General features: G+C 40.1%; 1 protein-coding gene across 2 annotated transcripts in view; it reads right to left on the reverse strand.

Moving 5' to 3' along the window:
* The window catches only part of PARD3B (par-3 family cell polarity regulator beta), a 2,156,380-nt gene that overhangs the window by 984,565 nt on the left and 1,149,111 nt on the right, over positions 1-22,704 (reverse strand). For both annotated transcript variants that reach the window (XM_077448525.1, XM_077448526.1), the window contains exon 19: positions 5,528-5,644. In XM_077448525.1, the coding sequence (XP_077304651.1) occupies positions 5,528-5,644 (117 nt within the window). The remainder of the gene's footprint in view (positions 1-5,527; positions 5,645-22,704) is intronic.

The following is a 22,704-nucleotide window of genomic DNA, read 5'->3' on the forward strand; positions in this document are numbered from 1 at the left end:
CTTATAAAGAATATTTACTGAATAGCCAAAGAATATTTGTAAAGAAAAGTCCATCTAAGTCGAGCCTAAGTAGTCCAAAAACATAGTTTTGATTTGTAAACAAAATGACTCTACATGGGCACTCAGCTTATTGTAAAGCCAGCATTGCTTCTAGATGCCAACAGCTAACCTTGTAACATGGAAAGGTAAATGAGAAATGCTAATTGGCTCACAGTGACTCATGACAGTCACAGACAATTACAGTATTACATTCTTTTTACAATTATTTGAGGCTTCCACAACTTCTAAGTAAAGGTGATATACACGTGCAGAAGAGTGACCACAGGATTCCCTCTACAATGAAGCCCTAATTATAGCATATCACAAATACATGGTAAATATATTGGTTTATGGTTTTATTTTACCTTTTTGAAAATGTACAAATGTACAAACTCTTTTGGTATAATTGCTTAAATGCTTATATGAAATTTTCCCTTTACAAATAAATATTTGATAATGGGTACATCCACAAAAGTTTTAAAATCAAGCTGGGCTGTCTAATTAAATGTAGGCACTGCCTGCATTCTTGGAGCTCCCTTTGTTTAGCTGAGTCAGTTGTAATGGTCCTTCTGCCTTATAACATGTTAGGAGAGAGAGGGAGGCGCATATGCTTCCTCTGTGGGTCATTCTGCAATGTGCATAATCTGATCTCCTTTCTGTTTAGGTCCATCTCCTTCATCTATTATCTGAGTGTCTTGAAAGCTGCTGCTCCTGCTTAAAGCTCACCACTTGCTGCCTAAGAATGGTAAAGAAACATTCATATGCAACATTTTATATCCACACAATTTAAAAGGAACAACAACTATATAAAATTTGGTCCTGAATATAACAAAATGTTTCCTTTCACTAAAATTTTTTCAAGAAATACTAGAACATCTGTTATCTCTCGATGAATTTAAATGGACTATGACGCCCAGAGTTGGTAGACGGGGCTCCTTATCTTGCCTCCTACCAACTCCCAAATGTCAGTGAGTGCAGTCTTTGTTCTAGGGGTGCTGATGAAGCATGCCCTAGAACAAGACAAGAAAAATATTTGTGGCAACTGGGCATTAGGTCTCACCTGTCTTGCCGCCACGTATGTGTGAGACGCTAATGTAAAGGGGTTAAACATTGTAAACCTAACATTAAGCACGTGTGCTTGTTGACAGCATATGACACACATTTTTGCTTATTGACTAAAATAACCTATTAGTTCTAATACAGCTGTGAGATAAACTCTGCGCCAACCTCGTGAACAATAAAAGATTAAAACAAATATGAATACAAATGTGAAATAATTTTCAATAAGCTGCTCCTCTGATTAAGTTGTGATGCCTATAAGTATACAACACCTAGAGCACCGTGTACTTGAATCTAGCACAACCCCTCCGCCCAAGAGAGTTATAAGTCTTGGATTGCATTAGGTAAATGTCTTTGACTTCAGCAGAACACATTTTACACCAAGTGAACAATGACTACACATCTTGATCAAACCTTCACAACGTACGTAGACCCAAACTGGACAAATGAACAACTCTTCTGTACTACAAGATCTATTCCATGGTACCTGCTCCTGATGAGCGGCTATAGCGCCGTGAAACGCATAGAGCCTTGAATTATTACCTTCTTTTTATTGTAATCATGGAATATCAAGTTTTTACATAATCAGAATTTTTGGTTAATTTACTTACGAACTAAGGTCTCAAAACTACTCAATACATGTTTATTTATTGAACTGTGATTTATATTGTACGAGGCATGTTGCCCCAAGTATTTTTTAGAGCCCTGTTGCCCAAAATACTTGCAAACAATGTATGATTTGTGAAATATAAATAAATAAAATTTTTTTAGTCACTTGACCAATCCATTTACTGCTGTGTGCTTCACTCAAAGTCCCATCTCTCTCCTCTCATTACAAACTACTGACAGGGATAGAGGCTAGCGTCCCTTGATGCTGGCCTCATTTAAAGTCCCAAAATGCATTTTTCCTATATTGTCTTCTGTACTACAGTTTATATTGTGTCAGGTTTTAAAGGAAACCCAGTCTAGCAAGTAACAGTTTGTACACTCAGCTCTGATTTAGGGAAGGTTATGGAGCATATGTGCTTCATGGTCAATTTTTCCTGGGGTTCAATTTAACTTTAGCCTTTCCCTAAAGCGTATTATTATTTTTCTATTGCACCCCACTCACTGCTCCTTTCAGCATGGAAAAAATCCCTGCACAATCTACGAGTCGTTGGCGGGTTAGCGAGAACAAGAGTAACAGCCCTGATTAGATTAGCACTGTCATATAGGGTGAGTAACATGCTTTTTCATATTGGCTACTTCCTTTGGTTACTGGCTCTGAACAGAGTGAAGGAAATAAACTGGGGAGGTCTGGGGGATAAAAGTAAACCTAGTGATTTGCCCTGAATAGGTAGCACAGGCTTGCTTTAAGCTGACTGCAGTACACAAACAACCACGTGTTGTTTACACTCCTGAATTCCTGTGGGGATATTAGTTGATGGAGATTGACTCACATGTTACTACTACTTTACTACTACTTTAACAGGCTTCATGTACAGTGGAAATTTTTAATACTGCTGTTAGGGGTGTCTGCCTTTTTTTTTTCTGCCTATAAACACCCTTACATGTTAGTCTGTGTGTCCATACGCACAGAGGCATTTAGAGGAATTTAGAGGCAGGTGCATGTAGAGGCAGATAAAAAAGAAACAATGCCAGCACATTCAGGAGCAGTGTTTTGCCACAAAAAAACTCTTGCCATTGAAATTAATGCCCAAGGGCTTGATGTGCCTGATTGTGCCTAAACACACCTAAATAGGTTACACACATTTACAAGTGTCAAGTGTTTTTTGCTACTGCCAGGAGGAGAGACATCTAGAAGAGATGGGCAAATGTCCAGTGTGCATGAAGTCTTACTGTAGCAAAATTAAGATTTTTTTTTAGGGTTTACTGTCTTTGCACAACGTCATTACTTTTTGCACTGCTCAGTGAGCAGGATAGGACTCATACTAGTTTGTAACACATGCTAATTCGGTAACACAGGTTAACACACAGGTACAGCATCTCACAAAAGATAGTACACCCCTTAGAGTTTTGTAAATATTTTATTATCTTTTCATATGACAACACTGAAGAAATGACACTTTGCTACAATGTAAAGTAGTGAGTGTACAGCTTGTATAACAGTGTAACTTTGCTGTCCCTTCAAAATAACTCAACACACAGCCATCAATGTCTAAACCTCTGGCAACAAAAGTGAGTACACCCCTAAGTGAAAATGTCCAAATTGGGCCCAATTAGCCATTCCCTTCCCCAGTGCAATGTGACTCGTTAGTGTTACACGGTCTCAGGTGTGAATGGGGAGCAGGTGTGTTAAATTTGGTATTATTGCTCTCTCTCTCTCATACTGGTCACTGGAAGTTCAACATGGCAAATAACTCTCTGAGGATCTGAAAAAAAAAGAATTGTTGCTCTACATAAAGATGGTCTAGGCCAGGGGTAGGCAACCTTGGCCCTCAAGCTGTTTTGAAACTACAAGTCCCATGAGACATTGCAAGACCCTGACAATCACAGGCATGACTACTAGAGGCCGAGGCATGATGGTATTTGTAGTTTCACCATGGCTGGAGGGTCGAGGTTGCCTACACCTGGCCTAGGCTATAAGAAGATTGCCATGACCCTAAAACTGAGCTGCAGCATGGTGGCCAAGACCATACAGCAGTTTAACAGGACAGGTTCCACTCAGAACAGGCCTCACCATGGTCAACCAAAGAAGTTGAGTGCAGGTCAGTGTGATATCCAGAGGATGTCTTTGGGAAATAGACGAATGAGTGCTGCCAGCATTGCTGAAGAGGTTGAAGGGACAGGGGGTTAGCCTGTCATTGCTCAGACCATATGCCGAACATTGCATTAAATTGGTCTGCATGGCTGTCATCCCAGAAGGAAGCCTCTTCTAAAGATGATGCAGAGGGAAGCCCGCAAACAGTTTGCTGAAGACAAGCAGACTAAGGAAATGGATTACTGTAACCATGTCCTGTGGTCTGACCAGACCAAGATGAACTTATTTGGTTCAGATGGTGTCAAGCGTGTGTGGTGGCAACCAGGTGAAGAGTACAAAGACAAGTGTGTCTTGCCTACAGTCAAGCATGGTGGTGGGAGTGTCATGGTCTGGAGCTCCATGAGTGCTGCCGGCACTGGGGAGCTACAGTTCCTTGAGGGAACCATGAATGCCAACATGTACTGTGACATACTGAAGCAAAGCATGATCCCCTCCCTTCGAAGACTGGTCCGCAGGGCGGTATTCCAACGTGATAACAACCCCAAACATATCTTCAAGACGACCACTGCCTTGCTATAGAAACTGATGGTAAAGGTGATGGACTGGCCAAGCATGTCTCCAGACCTAAACCCTGAGCATCTGTGGGGCATCTTCAAATTGAAGGTGGTGGTGTGGAAGGTCTTCAACATCCATCAGCTCTGTGACATCGTCATGGAGGACTGGAAGAGGACTCCAGTGGAAACCTGTTAAGCTCTGGTGAACTCCAAGCACAAGAGTGTCAAGGCAGTGCTGGGAAATAATGGTGGCCACATAAAATATTGACACATTGGGCCCAAGTAGGACATTTTCACTTAGGGGTGTACTCACATTTGTTACTAGCGGTTTAGATTTTAATGGCTGTGTGTTGAGTTATTTTGAGGGGGCAGCAAATGTACACTGTTATACAAGCTGTACACTCACTAATTCACATTGTAGCAAAGTGTAATTTCTTCATTGTTGTTATAATAAAATATTTACAAAAATTTGAGGGGTGTACTCACTTTTGTGAGGTACTGTATATGTGTGTCGCAATGCAGCGCCACTCACTCTAGCACTCCATATACAATAATAAAAAAAAAAAAAAAAACCTGTACTATAGAACACTGTAACGTACAGATGTGAAGTTTCTGTTGTCAGAATAGTGCAGGTGTTTTTTTTATTCTTGCGTTACAGCGTGTGCAGAAATCATTTAAAATTAATGGGCTGGTATAACTCAAGGTGCTGAACGCAGCATGACTGAACTAAGACAGCGTGTCTGTTAACACATTTTTAGGTGTGAATTGGCCCTAGACCAGATGTCAGAAGCAGATAATAAGAACTAGATTGGAATTCCCAATCATATGGAGCCCTGCACGTATAGCACAACATACTATGCCACACTACTATTTGCATATAGCTCGTCTGTCAGACTTTTTGGGTACATATTATTGCTTCAATTTTCTAAGACCCCTTTCACACTGAGGTGCTTTCACGCAAAAAAAAAGCGCCTGAAATGATCATGAAAACCTATTTTCATAAAAATCAATGAATGCTTTCACACTGGGGCAGTGCGCTGGCAGGGTGGTGAAAAAACGCCCCTCTCCCTGGAAACGAATGGAAAGCTCTTCAAAAGTGCTCAGTGTATTACTGGCAGTTTACAAGCGGCTCAGTGTGAAAGGGGCCTAACAATTTTCACTTTAAATGTCCTACCTGTCACGTTCTTCCTTCATCTTTTCCACATCTTGCTCCTCCTCTTTCCTGGCGCTTTTAGGACTACTTTTCTGATCCACCTTTCCTCCTTTATCATCTTTATTCTTTTTCCCAAACCTAAAGAAAAATAAAAATAAAATTAAATCTTGCCTCTTCTGTCAATATTCAGGAATAATTCTCAGAACATGTGTGAAAATTCAGCCAACAAACTCCCATTGTTCAAGGAACTTATTTTGACAACATCCAACAGGAGTAAACATGTTCTTACCAGCACAACACTGATAAAGATTTTGCTCTATATTTACATACAGAGCTGCTTTAATGGCACACTGTAATTTAGTTCACTGGAGAGGCTGAAACACAAAAGCTGCTAATGCTGAAAAAAACAAAAAACAAACACAAGGAGCACAAACTATACACTGTTACACATCCGTGCTACAGAAGGAAAACAAAGCTTGAAAAGTCAATGGACAAAGCAGGCAGCAGGAGCCTAATGCATTATTAGTTTGGTCTTTCTGATAAGAAAATTAGAAAAGTACATTTATAGCAGTGACATTGAAAGCTTCCAACAGTGTCGAAAAACATACCTGGAACTAATTAATTACCCACTCACTTGTCAGCTTTTAATTTCTCGCCCCTTGTTTAGTCTAATTAATCACCATCTTTAATAGAGCTGTTACCTTCTCTTTACTGCAGTGGCATTACACGCACAGGCAATTCCTGATATCAACTTGTTTAGGTATTGAAGGAACAACCTACTCTACCAACAAGCAAGACGTGCTTCTGTTCCATTTTCCTACTCAGATATGTACGGTTATTCTTTCTGCTTATATTGTATCACATAGATTAGAAGTTTCTTTTGCTACATTCTATGCAATGCACAATAAATTAAAGGGTTGTTCAGTTGTTGGGAGATGCTGAGAATTTCCTATATCTCAGAACTCTTTAGGGGTGATTTACTAAAAGCAAATAGGCTGTTTAACCACTTTCAGACTGGACCATTTTGCTGGCTTAAGACCAGACAACTTTTTGCGATTCGGCACTGCGTCGCTTTAACTGACAATTGTGCGGTCGTGCGACGTGACTCCCAAACAAAATTGACTTCCTTTTTTTCCCACAAATAGAGCTTTTGGTGGTATTTGATCACCCCTGTGGTTTTTATTTTTTTGCGATATAAACAAAAATAGAGCGACAATTTAGAAAAAAACACATTATTTTTTACTTTTTGCTATAATAAATATCCCCCAAAAATATCTAAAAAACATTTTTCCCTCATTTTAGGCCGATACGTATTCTTCTACATATTTTTGGTAAAAAAAAAAAAAAAATCGCAATAAGCGATTATTGCTTGGTTTGTGCAAAATTTATAGCGTTTACAAAATAGTGGATAGTTTTATGGCATTTTTATTAATAATTTTTTTTTTACTAGTAATGGCAGCGATCAGCGATTTTTATTGCGACTGCAACATTATGGCTGACACATTGGACATTTTTGACACATTTTTGGGACCATTGTCATTTATACAGCAATCAGTGCTATACAAATGCAGTGATTCCTGTGTAAATGACACTGGCAGTGAAAGGGTTAACCAGTGGGTGGCAGTGTAGGGGTTAAGTGTTCCTAGGGGCGTGTTACTAACTGTGGGGGGCTGGGCTTTGCGTTAGTGAACACTGATCTCTGCTCCAATCACATGGAGCAAAGATCAGCGTCACTTGTTGCTAGGCAGAACGGGGAGATGCTGTTTACAACGGCATCTCCCCGTTCAGCCACCCCGTGAGAGGATCACGTGTATGCCTGTGGCGATCGAGTCCGTGGGACCCGCGACCAGACTCACAGGGGTCCCGACCGGGACGCGAGCACGCCGCCGTATGTGCACACGCGATGGCAGGGCAGCATATTAAAATGGACGTACCTGTACGCCAATATGCCTGCCCGTGTCATTCTGCCGACGTACATCAGCGCGCGCCTGTCGGGAACTGGTTAATTTTCAAGGCAAGTTGCACTTTGTAAGATTAGTAAATGTGATGAAGTTTCACTTTGCAAATAATATTCAATCAGATGCAAGGATAATAAATAAATAAAAAACTGCTTGCACATGACAGGATGGTGGAAGATAGCAGGGCTTCACTTCATTCGCCAAGTTCTGGGGAAAATTCCTTCACAAAGTGAAAATGATCTTGCATAGTGAACAGCCTGTTTGCGTTTAGTAAATCAACCCCTATAAGTAATGTATCTGTGCTTGAGCTCTTGATTCTGCACCTCTGTTGAGGCAGTTATGAAGCGTTTCTTCTTTCCATGTTGCATTTTGTATTTATTTACGCTAACTGGAGATGTTGGAACACACACAGGTGGGTAAAACAGCCCAAATCCACCATGAATGGGAACTATGGTAGAGCAATATCACCATTACAATGTAATATAAGTCATGACATAAATAATAAGCTCAATAAGCCTACCAGGGTAGCTTATCATTTAAAAATCTAAAAGGGAAGATGAAATATTTCCATTAATGGCTGCAAAATTGCAAGGACTGATCCAAATCCAGCAGCAACTTTTGTTTTAGCTTTGGACAGATTTTAGAAAAGGAAATATTTCTGCCAAGTCTGCTGTTAATGATCCTATAGGGGAGGTTTTACCTTCCTTCATGTTCTTGTGACAGCAGAACAAAAAAGAAAATGAACGGAAAGGTTGTCACCAGGACAGGAAGACACAGTTAGTAATAATAACCTGACAAATGTTATATCCCTTCCCCATTGTTGGAAAAAATGTGTTTTGTTTTATTCTACGGTTCCACTGTAGATATTTCTCTTTACTACTTTTCCCCGCATTCAGTAAGGGGAAATATCTCCAATCAGGGAACAGGCTGCTAATAATAAAAAAATAATGACGGGAGCTCTATCTCTGTTAAAAACTTTAGGCCTAACTTATTCAGCACATGCTTACAAAAATGTCTCCTATATTTTTTCTGAATTTGACAATTAGGATGTCTATCGTTTTGACATATGCCACTGCTAACAGAATTATCAAGCTACTGAATTTTTTTTTCTGCTATAACATTTAGCCATGTTCATTTCAGCAGAGGTAAATATATATTTTTGCGAGTACAGAACCAATATGGCCCAGTTTGTGTGATCACAGGTGCCAAACTTTCCTGCAACCTTTACATTCACACCTGCTTCATGGCCATCATTTTGGGTGGTTTTCATGCATCAAGTGACCAGTCCAGGAAAACTGACTACTGAAGCACTTGAAGCTACATTTTAGCATCAAAATCTTAAACATTTCCACAAATTTCCTAAGCATTTACTTATCATCGATATCATAATGGAATTACTTTTTAACATAATTGCAAAAGTCCTCCAGGCAGTCCTGCACATCTCTGGCAAAGTCATCCTGTGACACATGACCTTATCTTTATAATATCACCATAAACTTTAAGCTTCTAAGTGGATAAGAGCATACGAACTAAAATTTAACAGTGCACCAGAAAATTGGGGGGGAAATCCTCCAAGAGCTAATTTATGTCTTGTGATGAACAGATCTCCAGTTAAGGTAATGCCCGAAGCAAGCCTCCGGTGATTATAGTCTTTTTGTGCAAATTACTGCACTGAGGATATGTGTCTGTTTTATGACTTCCAGGTCATATTATCTCACTTCATTATTTATAAGGTCTAGTTGTCACTTTCTGCATAACTACATCTTAAAAGGTATCACATGAAAGCCTGTGCCATTTGGGGATAATGTCACTGGTTCATTTATGCATCTGCTATAAGGAGAGCAAAGATTGAAATCTACATGCAGTTTTAAAACAGTAGTAGATATATTTAAAACTAGATTATTAGCTTGTTAAAGGTAAAATAAAGGGTTTCATTTTTATGTAAAGATATAAACTTAAAAAGTGATCAGCTTAAAGTAAATCTTATCAATGTTAACGTTGTAAATGTGTTTGTTCTATTTATAGTTTATAATCATATATTATATGTACAAAAGTGAGTACACCCCTCACATTTTTGTGAATATTTTAAGTGAAAATGTCCAAATTAGGCCCAAAGTGTCAATATTTTGTGTGGCCACCATTATTTTCAAGCACTGCCTTAACCCTCTTGGGCATGGAGTTCACCAGAGCTGCACAGGTTGCCACGGGAGTCCTCTTCCACTCCTCTATGATGACAACACTGAGATGGTGGATGTTAGAGACCTTGCGCTCCTCTACCTTTTATTTCAGCATGCCCCACAGATGTCCAATAGGGTTTAGGTCTGGAGACATGCTTGGCCAGTCCATCAAATTTACCCTTAGCTTCTTTAGCTAGGCAGTGGTCGTCTTGGAGGTGTGTTTGGGGTCATTGTCATGTTGGAATACTGCCCTGCTCAGTCTCCCAAGGGAGGGGATCATGTTCTACTTCAGTATGTCACAGTATATGTTGGCATTCATGGTTTCCTCAAGGAACTGTAGCTCTCCAATGCCAGCAGCACTCATGCAGCCCCAGACCATGACACTCCCACCACCATGCTTGACTGTAGGCAAGACACACTCATCTTTGTACTCCTCATCTGGTTGTCGCCACACACGCTTGACACCATCTGAACCAAATAAGTTTATCTTGGTCTCGTTAGACCACAGGACATGGTTCCAGTAATCCATGTTCTTAAGCCTTGTACACACGATTGTATTTTCAGCAGGGAATTGTATGATGACAGACTGTCTAAAACCCGACCATTAGTAAGCCCAATCAGGAAATTGTTGGCCAACTTTCCTCCAACAAATTTTGGAAGGCAGGCTAGTAAATTTTCAGTGCACAAAGGACTGTTGTCAGATTTTCCTATGGTGTGTATACAAGTCCGTCACACAAATGTACAAACACGCATGCCTGGAATCAATGCTCAACAAACACGACATTGGCAGAAGATGCCCAAAGGGTGGCGCACAAGAGCTGAAAATCCTTGTAGTACGCCACTACATTCGTGTTTGTTGGCAGACAATTGAATGCAGTTAGTATGCAAGACAAAATGCAGGCACAGTCTGATGCTTCATTGGCCAACAACCTGATCGTGTGTGCAAGACTTTAGTCTGCTTGTCTTCAGCAAACTGTTTGCGGGCTTCCTTGTGCATCATCTTTAGAAAAGGCTTACTTCTGGGATGACAGCCATGCAGACGAATTTGATACAGTGTGCGGAGTATGGTCTGAGCACTGACAGGCTGACCCCCCCCACCGCTTCAACCTCTGCAGCATTGCTGGCAGCACTCATACATCTATTCCCGAAGACAACCTCTGGATATGATGCTGAGCACATGCAACTCAACTTCTTTGGTCAACCACGGAGAGGCCTGTTCTGAGTGGAACCTGTCCTGCAAAACCGCTGTATGGTCTTGGCCACCATGCTGAAGCTCAGTTTCAGGGTCTTGGCAATCTTCTTATAGCCTAGGCAATCATTATGTAGAGCAACAATTCTTTTTTTCAGATCCTTAGAAAGTTCTTTTCCATGAGGTGCATGTTGAACTTCCAGTGACCAGTATGAGAGAGTGAGAGCGATAACACAAAATTTAACACACCTGCTCCCCATTCACACATGAGACCTTGTAACACTCACCAGTCACATGATCCCGGGGAGGGAAATGGCTAATTGGGCGCAATATGGACATTTTCACTTAGGGGTGTACTTCACTTTTGTTGGCAGCGGTTTAGACATTAATGGCTGTGTGATGAATAACTTTGAGGCTACAGCAAGTTTACACTGTTATACAAGCTGTACACTCACTACTATACATTGTAGCAAAGTGCCATTTCGTCAGTGTTGTCACATGAAAATATATAATAAAATATTTACAAAAATGTGAGGGATGTACTCACTTTTGTGACATACTGTATACAGGGCAGCCATATTTGCTCATGACATCAGGCTCTGCTTCCTGCTTATTGGTGCTGCAAAGTGTCTGCATTACCTTTCCCAAAGGTTAATGCATGGCTGCCAGTTATGTTTATTGACATCTCTCCAGTAAGGTATATTCACCAATCCACACCATCACCACCCTCCTACTGCAGGAGTCCACCTTGAATAAGCTCTGTTGGATGATGTCACTGCCCCCCACGTGACATATTCAGGCCTGTCAATTGGTTGCTTGGGTCTCAGTACCGTCACATGCTTTCCCATATTTTGAAGGAGAAGGAGGTGGCAAATGAGTACTGAATATACCTTACTTGATGGAGTATACCTAGCTATCAGGAGGCACTGTCCTTTTCTTTGATTATCACTATAAGCAGTCCTTATGTAGCACTTTCTTATTTATGTTTGTTTACAGTAAACTGAATTTTCATGAAAATAAATGTTTCCACAGAACATAGATGTCTAGTGTCTACTCATTTCCTGTCCAGGTGAGTTACATGTCATGTGTTTATTGATGTTTTATATGATATTTTCTGGTTGTCACAATTCAAGATATGGGAAAATCTCCCCATTGTAGTCTTGGGCAGCATAAAAAGCTTGTCAAAGGTTCCAGTCATCCACACTGGAGTTAAGATTTAGGGCTATCTTTTGAGATACAACAGTGCCTTTATATCTGCAGGATTGAACCATAACATCGTGGTTCCAAATTCCTGTAAAATGATGAGGCTACCTAAGTGGTAAATCCCTGTATGTTGTTACATCGAGAGTTTTCCAGAAGTGCCAATTTTTTATTGTAAGATTTGCAAGTTGCTTTCAAGTAAAAGTATAGAGTATTTCTAGGTTATATCCTCTTGGAAATGTCCTTAAGCAAAGTACCATTGGAAAAAAAACTGAATCCATTTTAACAACAATTAAAACATTTCAGTACTCGGTGGGAAAAAAAAAAAAAAAGTACAAATTTTCTTAATTTTTTCTCATAGATTCAAACAGATGCCCATCAGGGTAAAAAAAAAAAAAAAAAAATAATAATAATTTTTGGAATAAGTGTACTAAACCCTCAATTTTTTATTTTTATTTTTTTTACTAACAAAACATAAAAAATATACCGAGGGAGCATATTATTTTTTTACCGACAGCCTAAAATATGAAAACCATAACTATTATAAACTAAGAATCAATATTTAATGGCTAAATTCCTGTTTCTTAAAGAAAACAAATGCACAAAAAAATGTGCATTTAGTATTTTTACCCACAGGAGCCTGCAATCAGTAGATTATGGGTGTTCAGGCTCCTGCAGACAATTCCTCTGAATTCTTCAGGTAGACAGCTGGGAAAATGTCAAAGAACTATGAGTGTGCTGATCAGGGGGTGAGGTTTGGTGTGCATAACATATAACATAGGTGTAACATATAACATGTTTCTAAAGGCGAACTTAACTTTTAAACAATGTGTAAACATTAAAAGAACCAAAACGTAGAGTAACACCCCCTACAGGTAGTACAAAACATTCACAAAAAATAAATCCCTAAATATCTGAGAGATTCCCCTCATATATCCTACTAACAGCGACAGCACTACAATGGAAACAGACCATGGTTCCGATCTATCTCGTAAATATAAGTTAAGTTGGGTAATGGTTAAAGAAAACTGATACGTATATTCCACAATTCCCACATTTTTTTTTTTTTTTAACGAGGGACCTGTGGATGATCAAATCGCCTGTCAGATATGTTTTTCATATTCCTGCCCTGAGAAAAAACAGGAAGTGAAAGGAAATCTCTTTTAGGAAGCTGTCACCAGAACAACTGTCCCAGTTTAAAGATTCCTATTCTGGTGACTGTAACTGTGCCGTTTCATATTTCCCATAACTTTCTCTCTATTGATAGTGGTCAGTAAGGCAAATGGGGTGAGAGGGTGAAATTGTTGCAAGCAGTGACAAAAACTGATGCACCTTTCAATTTCACATGCTATTAAAAGTGAAAAAAAAAAAAGTTTTGTTTTCGATACAAGTGAATTCTTTTAAAAATTAGAATGAAATATGCAAGTTACCAATGCAATGATTTTTTTTTATTGATTTTTTTATATCTGCCTGCAATGAATTTTAACTATGCTTACTGACAAATCGCCCACTAGTGACTAATATCTTATGTATAACCTCCTAGGCAACCTGAAAAGGGGGCTTTCTTGCAAGTATAATCACAGGTTATTTGGCAATGTTGTTGCAAGGGGATGTTTTAAAGATTATTCAAGTGTAATGTCTGTGCACCTGTACAATGTACAGTATTTTTCTATTTTTCAAATATTCCCGAATATGAGATCCTGTCAAGAAAAATAACCTTGAAATTCCGTTCCAGCTGCTGCAAAATCATGTAAAGAAAAACAGATACTGACCTACAACTGAGACAACTCAGAATTCACGGCTTTTGCTCTGTATGTGATGTTTAAGCAAAGATGCTATGCTTTTTATTTACACTGAAGGGCATAGCAGACAATATGTAAGAGGAAAAACTCATGACATGAATCAAAGAGCATGTCTCAAAATGTCTGACATGCTACATTTTTGGAGTTGCTTTTCAGAGTGCAGATCGTGGTCACACTTGCCTAGCAGAAAGGAAACCTTGGAAAATCACATTCAAGCAAGATGAACTTCATCATGTGGCTGAATACTGAGGACGTGATCTGTAAGTGGAAATTCAGCTTCAGTAACTCTGCTGACTTAGCCACCCCTGGAGTGGCACATTTAAAGTGCCACTCTAAAGGTCAATAGATTTTGACCAACTTGAAATGTGCATAATGTCACTTGCTTTATTAAGCTTCAATAAAAAATTAAACATTGGATAAGAAATGTGGAGAGGTCTCTTATCTTGAGAACAAACAATGGGATTGTGACCATGGCAACATTGTGTTGCTGTTGTGTGAGACATACCCAGATTTCCAATATGGTGATATTTGCTAAGGGGAAAAACTATGAGCATCCTGTTTAGGCACACGTGGAATAGACATCTGTTACGTAGCAATAACCAGCTTGCACAGATTAAACCACTGGGAGATCTTTCATTACAGAGTTTGCCCCTTGTGGGTATATGTCAAGAGGATCGAAGCATTGCATATTCATGTGTTCCGAACACAAAAAGAGAATGCAGGATATAAGATAACACAAATGCCTTCTCCATTATATACCGAGCTTTTAAAATTCTTTAAAAGGGTGTCGCCTCCTTGAAGGTTTAACAAACCATTCCAAAGGAGCCAACACAACCATTAAAAAGAAACAATATAGTTTATGCCCATTTATTGATTCCTAAAAGACAAGACGTTGCTGTTGCATTTTAATGAGCTTCTTTTCTAAGTAGAGCAATGTAAGTGGTGGTGGTAGGGGGTGAGTAAAATAAAGAAAAATAGATAAGTTAGCAGCTAACAGATAAAGTACTAATGAGGTCTTATTCTGAATACCTCAAAGGGACTATAAAAACACATAAACTGCCACAATGCATGTGTAAGAACAAATTATGCTACAGATTTTCCCTAGCAAACAAAGGCAGTCAAAAGCTCTAAGTGATAAATGATGATCCAATGTGTCAGTGCAGGTGAAAATATTAGTGTACTTTTTCTGAAGTAGGTAGCCCTCATGCACAGTGTATGGAAGCCTTAATGCCAAGCTCAAAGACCCTGATGGCAGAGCAAAATGTGGATAATTATGGTTTCCCAGGTTACAAGTCAAGTGCACAAAGGCTTTAAAAATTTAACAAATCCCTATGGATTTTTTATTGTAAAAATCACAATTTTGTGCAAGTTTCTGTAACTTGCTATGGATTATCCATGAACAATTAAATTATGTGGTATAGGACAACACACTGAAACACTTCTATTGTTCAAAAGTAAACCCTTCAGGTAAGCCATATGACAAAAAACATTTTAACCAAAATAAAATAGTATTTTTTTCCTTCTAGATGAAACTGGTAGATAGGGTATCTGGTCTTAAAGTCGGGTAAAAAATCTTCACCTGTATGTCAAACTTATAGATTATTCAAGGTGTCAGGTTTGTATCTCATTAAAATATGCTGCAGTGAGAAGCACCCACTACTGCCTACTCTGAATTATGTGGGTAAAATAAGAACCTAAATTATAGGTCATAAGTAAACAATCACTGAGAATGTTCTATGCATTGTCCTCATAACAAACTATTTCCATTCTTACCCAAGTGAGTGCCACACTATAGACCCTAACAGACAAGGAGCATAACACACAAGAAAAGGTGCTGTCATGGTTATGCAGTAATCTTCCTCTGTTTGCATACCTCTCCTCATGTGTTCAGAATAAGAGGCCAGCCACTACCACCTGGTGGTTTTTATAACCTCTCTTCTAAGCATGGCTCCACCCCAGGAAACCCTATATTAACATGTGCACTGCAAGCCAGCGGTGCTGATCAACCATTGTGTATTCACTGTGTGTTTGGCTTCCTGTTTCCTGCTTGCCATGTGCTCTATGTTTGTCTCTGTTAGTGACCTTGGCGTGTTCTCAATGATTCCTGTCTGCTTGTGACCTTGACCTTTTGGCATGTCCCTGACCATCCCTGTCTGCCTGTGACCCTGAACCTTTGGCGTGTACTCTGCTGTTCCTGTCTGCTAGTTGTATTGACCTCTGCCTTATCCCTTTACTATCCTTGTTGTTCCAGCCTTCTGCTTCCTTCTCCTGTAGTCTACTGTGAGCGTGAGCTGTGAGACCCTAGGGGCCGCGACCTTGCGCCAGACTGCAGAGAAGTCCATACTCACCACTGGAGGCTCTGGCAAACACCTGCTGGCTCTTAGACTCCGCGCTCTGGGGAATCTATGCTCTAGCTCCAACTAGGATCTGTGTTAGTGATCCAGTAGCCTATGTCCTGAATCTCCCTGGGTACAATCTGCAGCAGTAAGTCCTAAGGTCCACTACCTAGCGGTGCACTTCCGACTCCTACAGGTCTCAGGTGACCTGACAGGTACAGACCAATATTAATTTATGCACAAACGGTCTGTCCAATGTTTGTCTCATTTTGGTGAACACTAGTGAGCTCAGACTGCTTTAGCTCCTTTTAGAGTTAGATTTCTCAGAGGGCTATTTTTCTTAAGCCCTTAATCCATGCATCTCTCCAACCAACATGGAGACCCCATATAATAGCTGCAGCAAGTTGTTGGACCTGTTAGCTCAGGGGTGGAAATTATCCTAATTGAGACTCTGAAAGAAGCTGCTCTCCCTTAACTTCACTGATAGCAGCTCGCCCTTTCCCATTGGCTGCTGGAGGCACTCCCCTCGGGTGGCATCAATGTTGCTAGGCAGTGGGTTCCATCTTGCCAACCCTTTCTCTCCATTCACTGCCACCACAGGGGGAGCTTTTTTTTAAATGTTGAAAGCTCAGTACTCTGTAGTCATTTTAGTATTTTCACATACAATACATTATATTATCTTGTGCACATACACAGTTAATAAGCGATTCCAAGCAACAAGTTAAAGTATATGGTGAGCTACAAAAATTACCCAGTAAACACAGCAAATGTTATAAACTCAGAGAGCTAATTTAATTTGCTTTCATTTAATTTCTGTGTAATGCCCAGAAGCAGTGCAGAACAAGCACAAAAAGCTCCATAGAGGGTCAGTAGAAGGGCAATAGGATGACACTACCAGAAATTTGTGTGGCATTTGCTTCCTGCTTTGTCAGTTAAGTACAAACTTAAAGCATTAATCTGATTGGTGGATGTGAGAAAATTCTCAGTATTGACATTTTCACCACCATATTTTCTGTATTTGAGAGACAATCCAGAATCCATGAGGAATCAAGCATCACCTGTAGGTACATTGAGAATCAACAGGTTACTGAAAAAAGGTAATGGCCTGAACATTGGCAAGTCACAGGATAGCAAGCTACCTGGGGACAAAGCTGTGTGAATTTGAATTTTTTTTACATTGGCTTGTCACAGAACGAGACATCAACCAAAACGGCCTGCTATGCACAGTAAATATCAACGATGCACATGCATTTTCTATCCCCAAAGGCAATGGGTACAAAGTATTGCCTTTTTCAGCACTTAAAGGAATACTGCTGTGTCCAGTATACCCTCTAATGGGCTCATATTTAGGAATCTGTGCTAACACAAAGAGCAGTCTGTGGCTCTTATTTTGTGCTTGAAGAGATACCAATGCATATGACGACATACACCCTTTTAGTGCTATGCTGCAGTAAACAACTGTTAAAAGGTCTTTTACACAGAATTCATGCATACACCTGAAATATGAAATGAACTATAATGGGGTAATTTAAGAATGGTAACATGCATGCTACGCTTACACAGTTTATGCATCAAATGTCATTTACACTCTGGCACTGTACGGTGCAAAATAATAATTGGATGATTAAAAGAATAATGGTTGCCGAGTACATAAAAAGTGTTTACTGAATGGCTTCTTTCAATACCTTAGATCTCTGCCAGATCCTCTGCTCCATTATCTATCTGAAGAATATCATGTCACATGGGGTTAGATAAACAAGTCAACAGAAGCTAGAATGACCTTTTAAGTGTCCCTTTATAGTTTTCACCACCGGGCTCAGGAAGAAATGCCAATGTGAAGAATATTTCATAAAGTCATCCACAGCCATTTAATTGACAGAGAACTAAGACATTTTAAACAAGGTCACCAGTGGATGTATTAATGCATTTACCGTACCTTCATACACACCCCCTGGGTTTCTTGATTCAGCCTAAAGAAAGCAGAATTTATCTGTATAACGCTGATTGCACCAAGAAATTATCACATCTTTGATGCACAAATTAGCATCTTTTCTTCACTATTCTGAATTAATCATTTCAGTAACAAAGGCATTAGTCCAGATAGGATCAAAGCATAGACTTTACTAGTACAGCATTAACTCACTTATTTCCAAAGCAATGATAATTTCAATGAGGGCAATGAGCTAGATCTCTTTCTTCAAATATTTTGCCTCCACTTCTCAGATTCCTAGTACAGGAATGATGGACAGCATGCATTTCAATACAATATTCAGAAAAGTATTTAGAACATCTAGCATACCACAAAGATTCATTTTAAAGAGTAACTCTACTTTTGTCAAGAAAAAAGCATTCCCCTCTGGGTGATCTATGTAAATTGCAAGGATTTTAACCACCTCAATAAAGTCCACTTACATGTCCCCCTTCCTGCCCAGACCAATTTTCAGCTTTCAGCCCTCTCACAATTTGAATGACAATTACTCAGTCATGCAACACTGTACCCATATGAAATTTGCGTCCTTTTTTCACACAAATAGAGATTTCTTTTGGTGGTATTTAATCACTAGTGGGTTTTTTATTTTTTTATGCTATAAATAAAAAAGCCAGTCAATTTGTGAAAAAAATGCCTTTTTCTTTGTTAATTTTTTTTCCAGAAGTTTCTGGAAAATGTGGAAAAAAAAATTCAAATGCATATTTTTTTTTTACACAAAGTTGTCGGTTTATCAGATATTTACAACACATAGCATGCACATGGCAAAGATGACACCCCAAAATACATTCTGCTACTCCTACTGAGAATGGCAATACCACACATGTGACACTTTTATACAGCCTGGCCACATACAAAGCCCCAACATTGAAGTAGCATCTTCAGGCGTTCTACGAGCATAAATGACACATTTCATTTCTCAGCCACCTATTACAATTTTGAAGGCCCTGGAGCACCAGGACAATGGAATTGCCCCCAAAATGACCCCAATTTGGAAAGCAAACACCCCAACCTGTAATCTATGAGGCATATGGAGTCTTTTGAACCGTTAATTTTTTTCCAGACGTTTTTGGAAAATGTGGGAAAAAAATGAAAACACTTTTTTTTTTTTACACAAAGTTGTCCATTTATAAGATATTTGCAACACATAGCAAATACATGACACAACAAAATACATTCTGCTACTCCTCCTGAGTATGGCAATACCACATGTGTGAGCCTTTTACACAGCCTGGCCACATACAGTGGCCCAACATCCAAGTAGCACCATCAGGCGTTCTAGGAGCATAAATGGCATATATAATTTCCTGGCAACCTATCATTTTTGAAGGTCCTTCATATTTATAATACATAGCATGTACATACCAAGATTTACAGTCCAAAATAAATTATATTGCAGAAAGGGTGAAAAAAAAAGCATTACTCTGCTTTTAGTAGTATCCACAGAGGAGAGCAGTGGTCCAGGCAGCAGGCGGGGATGTGCTTAGCGACAGCAATGTAATTATCCAGGCAGCAGGCAGGTATATTGTCAATAGTCAGCACAAGGATATTGTCAGCACAGCACAACCATAGAATTTGTCTAGGCAGAGACAGCCAACACAGCCATAATATTAGTCCTGGTACACCGTTACCTGCAGATACTCATTACTGTACCACTCTCCAACCCTTCATAAACATACTGCCTCTTGCTACAGCTAATTATTTGCATAGTCCAAGTAGCTGTGTGGTCCGTTCATGTGGCAGGCAGAGGCATGATGGTGGTCAGCAGCAGGCTGAGGGCCACAATCAGGTAGGACCTGTGCACAGGGGCACAGGGGTAGAGGCTTCGACCCACCCAAATCTCTATGAAGCCTTCAGACTCCAGACGCTAATCTGGAAAATTCCGAAACCCAAAGAAAAAAAAAATAGCTTTGTCCATCCGGAAAAACAATTCTGTAGCCCCTCACATATGTGAGATCCCTGTGTACTACAGTAGCAGGGAGACAGATCAGTCCAAGCGGTAGGCAGTAGCATAGTTGATAAAACAGGCCAGAGTCAGTTCACATGGAAGCAGTCCAAATGGTAGGCAGAGGCACAGTCACAAAACAGGCCAGGGTCGGTTCACGTGGAAGCAAGCAGTCCAAACGGTAGGCAGAGGCATAATCAAAAGACAGGCCAGTCAGTTCACGTGAAAGGCAGTGGCATGGTTATTTGGGGAAGCATCGAAAATGGTCAGCACAGATGATGAAAATGGGGAAATGGTTAAAAATATGGGCTAATATTTTAGGGATGTAGGAGGGGAGGTTGGGAGGGACACTGGGGACAATGGTAGCTGGTATCACTGATGGGTGACGGTGAAAGGTGACAATCACTGATGGGTGATGGTGATGATCACTTATGGGTGATGGTGATGATCACTGATGGGTAACAGTGACAGGTGACGATCACTGATGGGTACACCACTAACAGTCACTGATGGCAGTCTCTTGTGTGACAGGTGCACTTGAAGACGTGACTGTTGGGTGACAGATGACAATGGAGGGGGCGATGGGACAAGTGTTGTGCTTGGTGCAGTACAATACAGACACAGATCGGTAACTCACTGCTCCTGGCTCTTCTCTCCTCGCACTGGAAATGGTTTGTGAGGAGAGAAGAGCTGGTACCAGCTAGTTACTGCTCTGTGTTTACATTTAGTGATCAGCTGTTAAAGGATCACAGTCAATCATGTGGTAAACAGCCACCAGCCAATGGCTGTTTACCAGCATCGATGATGAGCAGTGTTCCCGGGAACATGCTGCCACCAACGTGCGCGCATGCGCCGTGCACAGTGGGGCGCAACTATCTGTGATTGGCCGTGACTTCATCATGTGGTAAACAGCCATGCCCAATGGCTGTTCACCCCCCTCTTTGGCGAATGGTGTCTCTGTGACACGCTGCCACCGAAGGTACAGGGATGCGCAAAAAGGATTGCGCGCATTCCCTATTTAAATGGGTGGACGTCATATGACGCCTGCCCAGAATGAGAGCTGCGCCGCTTGCCCGTCATGATGGCTTGCAAGCGGTTAACAGATGTTGCAGATTCCTACCTTTTGTTATTCTGAAGAAATCAGTTTGTTCCTCTATGCCCATGTGCTAAGTGAGTCTATTGGGAGTGGTTTCATAATTATCAATTAGCTGAAGCAGCTACGGAGCTCCAATGAGGAAAGCTGTTAGGCCTGCATCCCTTCCCTTGTTCCTATTAGGAGTATCTTACCAAAAATTTTATTTTTTGTTGCAGGTGATGCCTGAAATCTGATTTGCATCTTAGTGCAGACTTCTGCAGCCTAATGACTTCTGCATCCTAATCCTAGTGCATGGGCTAGGCTGTAAGTGTAGCTAGGACAATAGGACCTGTGTTTGTCCTGGGCAAAGAACTGGGTTTTATTATATTATTGATAGGGGGCCGTCACTTTTATGTCATTTTCCTGTGTTGTATTAAACTGCATTATTGTTATGTTGTATGCAGACATCTAGAGGAGGCTTTGAAACACTACAACTTTGTTTAATGTGCTATTTTGATTTCTCCCTCTTACCTCCTATTGCTTGTTAGTTCAGGCCCAGCTAGACACTATCCATTTCATCCATGTTCCCTTATTCAGGGTTCTTACTTTGAAGGGTTTAGGAAAGTCATTGTCTTCTTACAGTTCAAAAACCTGGAAAAACATCCTCTGTACTGCAATTAGTTGAAGTAAAATTGTGATAAATTTAACTTCGGTGTCTTATTAAAGCGTTAAGCTGCCTGTGGATGGTGCCAAGTCAGCATGTATCCATGCTGTCCAGACAGACTGGGTCTAAGGAGTTAGGACATTACATAAAGCACTGTGAAAGAGAACAAAATGTTTTAGCAAAAATGCACTTTTCCCACACTATAGGGGTTATGGTATAAAATGTTTAACTTTAGTGCTCCAGCCAAAAATGTTTTTTCTGTTACACTTTAATGCTACCTAATTGTTGTTTGAGAAGATTTCCCTCTCATCCACACAAATGCTGCTGTGTTTTTGTTGGGGAGATTTCCTGTGACAGTGAGGGGAATTTCTATTCAACAAAGTCCCAGAAAACAATAAAAACATGACAGAGGTTCTACTTTTCACCTAGTCTATTAAAAGACGAGAAAAGCCCCCCCCCCCCCCCCCCCAAAAAAAAAAAAAAACTGATGATTTTGTTTTACTGACTTTTGCTGAAACTTTGGAGTTTAGCTAAAATCCTACACTACCACACCTAAACACAAAATGTAGCATCAATTGATGCCTAACATGAGACAACACTGTTTTAACTGCTCAACATTGTACATTTTACAGAAGAATATTTTGCTTTTCACATTTCTACTGTGCAACTGTGGCATACAGGCCAATGTCTGGTGGCATTGGTCTATAACCTTTTGAATGCCCCCTGTGACCATTACTAGCTTACTCTTGGGCAGCATTACTTTGCTCATCACAAAGTAAATCTGCCAAACAATTAACTCTCTGCTGCTACATAGTTTGCATATGATGATGTGGGCATACTAGCTAAAAGTGGATTATAGTTGAGA

This window comes from Lithobates pipiens, unplaced genomic scaffold (genome assembly GCF_037356315.1).
Source record: "Lithobates pipiens isolate NorthernLeopardFrog02 unplaced genomic scaffold, aLitPip1_a1.2 Scaffold_22, whole genome shotgun sequence".
Classification (NCBI taxonomy): domain Eukaryota; kingdom Metazoa; phylum Chordata; class Amphibia; order Anura; family Ranidae; genus Lithobates; species Lithobates pipiens.